At 45.6% G+C, this 10441-nt stretch overlaps 1 protein-coding gene across 2 annotated transcripts; it reads right to left on the bottom strand.

Moving 5' to 3' along the window:
• Positions 1 to 1346: 1346 nt before the first annotated feature.
• GUCD1 (guanylyl cyclase domain containing 1) lies at positions 1347 to 10165 on the bottom strand. Of its 2 annotated transcripts, none has more exons than XM_018557393.1 (6): positions 10067 to 10165; positions 9497 to 9581; positions 6426 to 6591; positions 2712 to 2803; positions 2388 to 2629; positions 1347 to 1928 (listed from the first exon to the last, which is right to left on the bottom strand). In XM_018557393.1, the coding sequence occupies exons 1-6, from the start codon at positions 10146 to 10148 to the stop codon at positions 1837 to 1839; spliced, it is 759 nt and encodes a 252-aa protein (XP_018412895.1). In that variant the 5' UTR covers positions 10149 to 10165; the 3' UTR covers positions 1347 to 1836. The 2 variants fall into 2 exon arrangements, with proteins under 2 accessions (XP_018412895.1, XP_018412896.1); XM_018557394.1 differs by having other exon boundaries at positions 10118 to 10148.
• Between the last annotated feature and the right edge of the window lie 276 nt (positions 10166 to 10441).

Raw genomic sequence — 10441 nt, 5'->3', positions numbered from 1 at the left:
CAAACTATCCAAAGAAACAGCTGCAAAAAAAAGCCCTATTATTGATTTGCAAAAGGCAAGAAGAAAATCCATGTCAGAGAAATTGATTTTCCCATTACAGTGTGTGGCTAGGATTAGAGAGCTTCCAGAAGCATAGACAGGACTGTGAGATTTTCATGCCAGCTCTTAAAGTAGCAATACACTACTTAATCTTATTTTGCAATCTCTGTACAATCTCCTTTAGAGAGTTACCAAATCGATGTAATATGAGGACAAACCTCAGAAATCCATTCAATTTATATTAAACCAGGCAGGCCCTTGCACTACATAGTTGATAGTAGATCTATAGGAGATTGCAAAATCAGGACTACATAGTGTCTAGTCATCCTTGGGCAATACACTTAATTACAAACCTGACAGGTTCACTTTAATCAGTGTTGTGTATACCTGACACAACTGTCTGGTCAATACACACAGGACATTCTCTGGAATCCTGCAATGGCTGAGAAACTTTGGATTTCCACAGAGTCACAAAAACACAACTGGTAAAATATATTTTAAAAAAGGACAGCGTTCATCTATATATAAAATCTTACTTTATTAATATTTTTGATAGACTGTTGATTGCATAAGTCCTTCACCCATCATGGCAAGCAGCCTGCAATTTAGTGATAGTTTCTAGCTATGTACACACCCTGTGTTTATGACAACCAGCTGAGATCCTGTAATAAACCCCAGGCCCTGGATGCAGGGGCGTCCCGAGGCTGGGTGACACCCGGAGCGGTAACCGAGTGTCACCCCGCCGAGACGTCACTGCGCATGACGTCACCGCGCACAAGTATTCTGATACCTGCCAGCGGACATCTTGGTGATGGACGCCGGCAGAGAGAGGAGGGGACAGTCACCCAGTGGGATAAGGTATGCCATCGGGTCCCCTCCTCTCTCCTGATACTGTCGGGCGTTCGGTCCATGACCGAGCGCCCGACTTTTCAGAGGGGGGTGACACCAAAATGACAGTCATTTTGGTGTCACCCCTCCAATGGTGTCACGCGGGTGCGGGCCGCACCCCCCCCCCCTTGTGACGCCACTGCCTGGATGGAAGAAGCAGAAAGAACAGAGGCCCTTGACTGGAAATTATGTCTCAGCTCCTAGTTTTAACCAGACAATAGGCACAGAATTTTATGGAATTCCCTAAAGAATAAGTACACCTCAAATTATATAAAATAAAAAAAAACTGCATTGCACCTCAATCCAGGCTGGTCATTCTTCAACAGCTTGCAACCCAAAACATAACTTGTTCCCTGAGGGAAGTAGACAGTACGCAGGATTCCATTAGTGCGTGCAGTAGAGTATCCCCAAAAATCCCTTGGATGTGCTTTCTCATTGATACAGAAGCTTGGGGTCTGGTAGCATGCTGACATAGAGGGATGTTGGAGGTGCACATCCCGTTTATGCAGCAGTACGGTGTTGAGATGTACAGGTGACCTCATCAGCCATCAAAAAAGGTAGACGCATCTGTAAACTTGCTTGATTTGCCTGGATATAATTAAGGTGCTAAGGTGTGTTAAAAGTCTACTTGTTTCTTAATTACTGGGCCTGTACTTCACTTCTGCAATACTACTAAAGTAATTACCCAGGTTAATGTGCTCAGTAAAAAGTTTTATGTACATATACAATTCCAGCTAGTAGTGGATGTCTTCCCTGGAGAGTGTTTTGGATCCAGCTGTCATCCATGAGGTTATTTTCATTTCACACCGTAGATGTAAAAAAAAAAATGTCTCCGTAGTGCATGTACTGCAGAATGAGTTCTGCACATATGGAAATGATCGGCAATGCTGCATAAATCGCATGCTACCGTCAGCTGCCCCCAAAGATTAGTAGAACATCCTCATCTGTGCCGTAGCTGCTTCGGGCTTCTTCAAAGTTAGTGATGCTTGTCCGACACAATCCTGAAGGCAGATGTCATGTTAAATACTATGAAATGAGGTTTGTGATTACTCATAGAAATACAGGTGAAACTCGAATAATTAGAATATCGTGCAAAAGTAATTGCAGTAATTGCTGCAAAAGGGGCCCAAACCAAGTACTGAGTACATATGCATGCTTGTACTTTTCAGAGGTCCGATATTGTTCTATGTACAATCCTTGTTTTATTGATTGCATGTAATATTCTCAGTTTCTGAGGTTGTGGATTTGGGGTTCTTGGGGTTTTCATGAGCTGTAAGCCATAATCATCACAATTATGACAAATCACGGCTTGAACTATCTTGCTTTGCATGTAATGAGTCTATCTCATATATTAGTTTCACCTTTTAAGTTGCATTAGTGAAATAAATGAACTTTGCACGTTATTCTAATTATTCGAGTTTCACCTGTATAGGTTACAATACACAAATCAAGTTACTCACTGTCAGCGTATCCTGGATTGTTGTAGAAAAGACCGCCAGAGCTTTTGTTGTAACCACAAAGTACAATAAAGTGGCCTTGGTAATCGGTGCTTCTGCAGAAACATTTCTGTCCAATTGGAAGAAAGCAGCAGTACTTAACGCGACTAGGACACAGATCACACAATAGAAGAACAGCATTTACTAGTACTATGGCCACATGTCCCTGGGAAAGATGGTTTTGCAATTCCTGTATCGTAACACTCCTGTAAAACAGAGGACATGTGTAAGAACAAGATATTATAAAAGGCAGTTTAAATGGTGTATTTTATGACCGTGCACACGTACCTTTTTTCCACATTGACACCATGGGTTTTGGCTTGTGCAAATAGCTGGTTTACTCTGTTCTCCTCTGCATCAAAGTGCTTTCTGTAGAAAGACTGAACAGATTTGATATTAGTGATAAGACATACAAATTAAGCACTGTGATCTTTTAGCTAAAAGGGTAGGAAAGGTTTTATCTATAGCTACTAAATAAACATACTGCAAAACTGTACACGCATTGAAAGCAGCCTGATGGTAACTTTGATGGCTAATGCATGCACAGAGGCTGCACGTAAAAGCAGCAATCAATGGCGATGCCAATTAATAGGAGTGTCCAAGTCACTTTTTGTGATGATATTCTTATTACACATAACTTGAAAGTGAAAGTGAACGTGTGGCCAGACTGTGCACATTAACCTGTATACGTTCAGTATAAGCAATTTACAAACAACCCTCATTCACTGTAGCTATAGGCATTGCTAAAAAAGAGAAGCGCTGAAATCGCATATCCTTTACTTTCTATTGAGAGCAGAATCTGCTGAATACACACACAAGGTGCGGTTAGAAACCAACAGAAACCCAACTTTAGGCCCCATTCACATTAAGCGACATACCTCACAAGCGGATCCGCGCGGCCAGGATAGCACGACTGTTCGAGGCGACGTTCCAGCGGCGATCGCGTGACCTTCACCGTCGGGCTGCATGCAAAAAAAGTAAAATTGCGACTTCCGCTGAGAAAAAGGGTCCCGGGACAGCGACATGGAGCTGTTCAATAGAACAGCTCCATTGACTTACATTGGACGGCTTTTCAACTCCTTGTTACAGCTTATTAAGGACATGTAAATACCTTAAAAGGAGAACTATGAGGTGAGTGCTTTTCACTCACCTCATAGTTCTAGCCGACCTGTGACAATGAGACTGTCACAGGCCGGCTCAGTAGATCGGGAAGTGAGCGAACACATACCCGCGTTCGCTCACTTCTCGATCCTGTCATGGCTCTCTGCCGTGACAGGGGAGGGGCTGGATTCCCCTCTCCGATCCGCCAGCGCTGACTGGCGGAACGGATGGGGAGGGGGGCTAGCTAGAGGCAGAGCCAGCTGTCACGCAGCTGGGCGTCCCCCTCCCCGCCATTTTTTGCTCACATAATAAATTGCACATTATAGGCCTGAAAATAATGTAAACCCCCAAATATTAGATATTTTCTCAGAGCAGAGAACCTGTAAAATAAAAGGATAGTTATAAATGTTTTTCTTGCACAATGTATATTTTTAGTATAAAATACACTTTAATTTTAGTGCACACAAACACAACAAACTCCCCATTTTTTGAAAATATAAAAGAGGAGATTGTGTCAAGTAAATACAACAAACATGTCAAGCCTTAAATTTGTGAGCACCTGTGAAACAGCGACAAACTACGATACCCAATATTGTCCATACAGTCGTGGCTAAAAATATTGGCAATACTGTCAGGAAATGCACCACTTTGCACAGAAAATTGTTGCAATTACAAATGTTTAGGCCTTCTCATGTTTATTTCTTTTGTTTGTATTGGTGTATGATACAAAAAAGTGGAGAGAAAAAAAAGCAAAATCTGACACATTCCACGCAAACTCCAAAAATGGACAATAGATGCAATACTTTTGATTAGGATTCACTGCAGCTACTCTATATACTATCTACTACTACTGTTATATTGAATCCCTAGATTAATATATGCAGCACAGCAGCCATTAGCCAGCACAATGTCACACCTAGATATTTACTGCCACTTTGCTCCCTTTTGGTGGCGAGTGCATGGGGGGGTCTGCTGCATTTTAATGAGCAGAGGGGTGGAAATGGGAATCCCCAGCTCATCCCTATACTCTATAGACTGCAACAATTTCACTTTGCCAGCGCTGTGCACCTCCACCCCCAGTGAATTCTGGGAACAATGGCATTTGCCTTTGGTGATTTGTTTTTAAAAAGGTATAAGCTCCAGAAACTTTAACTCTGCTTCATTACTTAGTGAGTCAGTTGAAGTACTATATATAGCCATGCAAGTCAGGATTTATTTTGGGTCAGTAGCAACACTAAAGGGCCTCATGTATAAACCTTCCGTAAAGCTTTACGTTAATTGGTGCCAGGGAGCATAGGAGATTACTATGCCCCATGCTCCTTAGCACCATCTAGTGGTGGTAATGCTGTGTGAACGACATTGGCCCAGTAGTGAAGCAGGAATAATAACAGAGTTTAAGCTTGTTCCTTTAGAAACTCATCGCTTCATGGCATCACATGAACCTGGAAGCAACACAAGAGTTACTTACCAAGACCAGGAACAGCAGCAGGGAGCGAGGAAAGTACTACTCAATTTTGGGATATTCTTCTCTGCTGGGATGTGCACAAATCATTGGATTCAGATGTTCCAATCACCTCCATGGCCACAGGTGTATAAAATCACACACCTAGGCATGCACACGTTTCTACAATCATGGGTCGCTCTCAGGAGCTCAGTGAATTCAAGCGTGGTACCGTGATAGGTTGTCACCTATGCAATAAGTCCATCCGTGAAATTTCCTTGCTACTAAATATTCCACGGTCACCTGTTAGTGGTATTGTAACAAAGTGGAAGCAACTGGGAACAACAGCAACTCAGCCAGGAAGTGCTCGGCCACGTAAAATGACAGACCGGGGTCAGCGCATGCTGAAGCGCACAGTGCGCAGAAGTCGCCAACTCTCTGCAGAGTCAATAGCTACAGACCTCCAAACTTCGTGTGGCCTTCAGATTGGCACAACAACAGTGCGTAGAGAGCTTCATGGAATGGGTTTCCATGGCCGAGTAGCTGCATCCAAGCCTTACATCATCAAGTGCAATGCAAAGCGTCGGATGCTGTGGTGTAAAGCACGCCGCCACAGGACTCTAGGGAGGTGGAGACGTGTTCTCTGGAGTGACGAATCACACTTCTCTGTCTGGCAGTCCGATGGACGTGTCTGGGTTTGGCGGCTGCCAGGAGAACGGTACTTGCCTGACTGCATTGTGCCAAGTGTAAAGTTTGGTGGAGGGGGGGTTATGGTGTGGGGTTGTTTGTCAGGGGTTGGGCTTGGCCCCTTAGTTCCAGTGAAGGGAACTCTTAAGGCATCAGCAAACCAAGACATTTTGGACAATTTCATGCTCCAACTTTGTGGGAACACTTTGGGGGTGGAACCAGTGCACAAAGCAAGGTCCATAAAGACATGAATGAGCGAGTTTGGGGTGGAGGAACTTGACTAGCCTGCACAGAGTCCTGACCTCAACCCGATAGAACACCTTTGGGATGAATTAGAGCGGAGACTGCGAGCCCGGCCTTCTCCCCCAACATCAGTACCTGACCAATGCACTTCTGGAAGAATGGCCAAACATTCCCATAGACACACTCCTAAACCTTGTGGACGCCTTCCCAGAAGAGTTGAAGCTGTTATAGCAGCAAAGGGTGGGCCAGCTCAATATTGAACCCTACGGACTAAGACTGGGATGTCATTAAAGTTCATGTGCGTGTAAAGGCAGGCGTCCCAATACTTTTGGCAATATAGTGTACATACACCTTTGTAACTTTTCACTGCTGACAGCCTTGTGGTTTAAAGCAGTTGCACTGGGCTTTCGAAGCTGAAACCCTGTTTATTGTAAATTTAGCATCATGGCAGACCATCAGCTGCTTGCCAACGCGAGTGAGAAATACAAACACTGTAGATTGTACCCTTTACATCTAATGAAACCACTTACTTGATTTTTGTACCCTTTGTCTACACCCAGTGTCTGTGTGCAGAACCGGTGCTGTACCCTAAAGTAGTGCATGAGATACGCCAGGTCAATTGTCCAAATACTTTTTGTGAGTTGGAGCACCTGCATTGCATTCTGGAAATCATCCTCATGAAGACGATTAAGATATCTAGAGGTAAAATAGAATTAGAGAAAGGCGTAAACAAATGGCTGAACCCAATTACAAATGCAAGCCTCATACATGTTAAATGGTCAACTACAATGCCTGAGCACTGTCATACGGGGGCAGGAGGAAGATCCTGTTATTTTGCTTTGAATGACATTTCCTAAAGCGGTAGTAAGCCACTATGTGAATGGTGGGTATACTTACATTAAGCCCTCAGCCACACTTTTTTCAGCGTTTTTTGGGGGGCAGAAAAAGCTGTACAAATCTTCCGTGCCAAAAAAACTCCATTCATTTCTATGGCCATGTTCACATCTGAGCGTTTTGTCGCTTAAAGCAAAACGCCCATCGCTTAAAGTACATGAGCTTCTTTTTGGCAGATTCTGCTCTTCTTGACCTCAGACTTCAATGTAAGTGCATGTTTGCCCATTCACATCAATGTGTCAAGATCTGCTTTGCAAAAAGGCGCCACACTGTATTCGCGCATTTTACGTGTGTGGAAAAAAAACAAAAAACACAAAAACTCACATATTCTATGTCGCTCAGGTGTGAATGAGGGCTTAAGGGAGAACTATGAGGCGAGTGAAAAATCACTCAGCCTCATAATCTGAGCCAACCTGTGACAATGAAACTGTCACAGGTCGGCTCAATGGATCGGGAAGTGAGCGAACACATAACGTCGCTCGCTCACTTCTCGATCTATCCGTGCAGAGAGCCGTGACCGTCACTCACGGCTTCCTGCAGGGATTTCCCCCCCCCCGTCCGATCCTCCAGCGCTGACTGGCGGAACGGACAGGGGAGTGGGCGGGTACAGCTGGCTCTGCCTCTAGATAGGCAGAGCCAGCTGTCACTCACGTAGCTGGGTGGATCCAGACAGAACTGTCGGGATCCATTCCTTGCTGTGGCGTCTCAGTATACCACGAGCTGTAGCTCGCGGTATACTGAGCTTTGGGTGACGGGAGGACTCTAGTTTGTGTCCTCCCGTTACCCTAAGGAGAACTATGGGGAAAAGCCCTAACCCCATAGTTCTTCTTTAAAGTATGCTCTTCTCCAGCGCTGTCAGATCAATCTTCGCCAACACTTCTAGATTCCCAGCCATCCTCTTCAGCCATTAAAGGAGAACTATGGGGTTAGGGCTTTTCCCCATAGTTCTCCTTAGGGTAACGGGAGGACACAAACTAGCGTCCTCCCGTCACCCTAGGCTCAGTATACCGCGCGCTGCAGCTTGCGGTATACTGAGACGCCGTAGTATACCACGAGCTACTGCTCCCGGTATACTGAGATGCCACAGCTGAAGCGGATCCCGACAATTATGTCTGGATCCGCCCAGCTGCGTGACTGACAGCTGGCTCTGCCTATCCAGAGGCAGAGCCAGCTGTACCCACCCCCTCCCCTGTCCGTTCCGCCAGTCAGCGCTGGAGGATCGGAGCGGGGAGGGGGGAATCCAGCCCCTCCCCTGTCACGGCAGAGAGCTGTGACAGGATCGAGAGGTGAGAGGGCGCCGGTATGTGTTCCCTCACCTCCCGATCTACTGAGCCGACCTGTGACAGTCTCATTGTCACAGGTCGGCTAGAACTATGAGGTGAGTGAAAAGCACTCACCTCATAGTTCTCCTTTTAAGTGGTCACTAATGATGCAACTCCTGCACATGCACACAGGACTTGCATCCTCCCCAGCAACAAGATCATACATGAGATCTCAGAGAGTGTGCACACTGCTCGACGCATGTGCCATACAGTATACACAGAAAATAAGAAATTGTTAGGGGTAAAAAAAGAAGACATTTTTGGACAGAAGAGACTTTGCTTGTTTCTTTTGCCAAAAATCCGTACCACCCAGCAATTTCCCTATTTTTGTTGCTTTACTTCCTCTTTAATATTACACTTATGTGAGTACACTGCACGTTACCAAACAGTTACAGCAACATGTACATGTGTCAATCAGGCCCCTTACATGTAGAATGGGAGGTTCTAAAAATCTACCAATATATTTTGCTGATGTTGTGAAATTCCTGGTAAGTTTCTACAGTCTCTGCTACTAGCAGGTATGAATACTAATAAGAAGGGGGGGGGGAGGATTAGCAACACTGACGCTTTGCTTGAGATGTAATGTATCCTCCTGAATCCTCCTGAATTCAGTCTGGCAGCACAGAAACAATTATAGTAAGGGTTATTCTAAAAGGCAGTAATCCACAGCAACCAACATTCACCGATCTATGGTCTGTTGCTATGGGTTACCATGTCATCATTAACCTTTAAAATACACATGACAAATTCTATTTTCTGGCTCATAAGAAATACCTTGGTTTTGTATGCCTGAGTCCTTAAAAGGAGAACTGTGATGTGAGTGATTTTCACTCAACCTCATAGTTTGAGCCAACCTGTGACAATAAAACTGTCACACGTCGGCTCAATAGATCGGGAAGCGAGCGAAAACATACCGTCGCTCGCTCACTTCGAGATCATCTCCCGGCAAAGAGCCGTGACTGTTACTCACGGCTCCCTGCAGGGAGCGAACACATACCGTCGCTCGCTCACTTCTCGATCTATCCGTGCAGAGCCGTGACTGTCACTCACGGCTCCCTGCAGGGATTCCCCCCTCCCCTGTCCGATCCTCCAGCGCTGACTGACGAAACGGACGGGGGAGGGGGCAGGTACAGCTGGCTCTGCCTCTAGATAGGCAGAGCCAGCTGTCAATCACGCAGCTGGGTGGTTCTCGACAGTAATGTCGGGATCCGTCCCGGCTGCGGCGGTCTCAGTATACCGCGAGCTACTGAGCTTTGGGTCACGGGAGGACGCTAGCTTGTGTGCTCCCATGACACTCAAGAGAACTATGGGGATAAGCACTGACCCCATAGTTCTCCTTTAAATGTCGAAAAAGAGACTCATACAAGTGAAGTATGATAACTTACTGTAGTACCATACGTGCACAGGCCAAGCCGCAATCCCAGTGATATGACTGCTGGATGAGAGGAACTTTCAGCTGGACATGGTCACCTAAAACAAAAGACAGCTTGATTGAGCATACAGTGCAATCCGATATACATTTATAAAAAAACACCTTTCATGCAACAGTTCAGTTTTGCATGTAACAATCACATTTTTATTGAGCAACAATAACAGGTCAAAATTGCACAGCCGCACTGGACCCCTCTAGATTTAATCAGATAAACAATAGATCGATTGATATGCTGTATATAGTAGGTGCTGATATGATGGCATTTCCTAGCGAGGACCATACAAAGTATTTGCAGGACAGATGGGGTGTATACAGGTGGTCAGGGCATGTAGAAGTGGTACAGGTTGTGTGTACACGGACTGAGAAAATACAATCGATCAAGAGCAGTGTGCACTACACCATCATCAAGGGGTTGCCAGTGGTTACTGCCGTGGTTGCCTGTGCTGCAGTGAAATGGATGTGTGGGTGGGTGGTCACTGTGCGGTGCTGTCAGGCCAGGAATAACACATAGAAGGTTACTGACGGTTGTCCGTGCCGTCCGCTGTAGATGCAGAGCCTGGCGCGGCCTGACCACCATCACTTTCTCCATTTCCTGGACTCTTCATGACCGTGTTGTCGCCTCCCGGAATTGTGAGGAAACCGGAAGTAATGCGGTCCCACAACTCGATAAGTTCGTAGTTTTGATCGATCACCGGTCCCCTTCAGGCGCATCCGGGGCGGAGCAGCAGCACGTAGGCTGGGATCCCCAGGAACACCGAAGTCTTTCTAAGCACCGGAAGTGAGGTATTGGAGATTTCGATGAGTTGGAGCTTTCGATAGAACATCGGCCAGTGTAGTCGATAAGTTGGAACTTTTGATAGAACACCGGATGTGTTCTGGCCACGCCTACACCATAGGA

The sequence above is a fragment of the Nanorana parkeri genome, unplaced genomic scaffold (genome assembly GCF_000935625.1).
Source record: "Nanorana parkeri isolate BGI_ZX_2015 unplaced genomic scaffold, ASM93562v1 scaffold282, whole genome shotgun sequence".
In the NCBI taxonomy this organism is placed as follows: domain Eukaryota; kingdom Metazoa; phylum Chordata; class Amphibia; order Anura; family Dicroglossidae; genus Nanorana; species Nanorana parkeri.
This window is presented reverse-complemented; position numbering and strand designations above follow the sequence as displayed.

Excerpts from the sequence above, each read along its gene's own strand:
- GUCD1 (XM_018557393.1), bottom strand. The coding sequence starts at position 10,148 with ATGAAGAGTCCAGGAAATGGAGAAAGTGATGGTGGTCAGGCCGCGCCA. Across the intron at positions 2,804-6,425 it reads ACAAAGGGTACAAAAATCAA|TCTTTCTACAGAAAGCACTT; the intron begins GTAAGTGGTTTC and ends AAATCTGTTCAG. Across the intron at positions 2,630-2,711 it reads GGTGTCAATGTGGAAAAAAG|GAGTGTTACGATACAGGAAT; the intron begins GTACGTGTGCAC and ends TCTGTTTTACAG.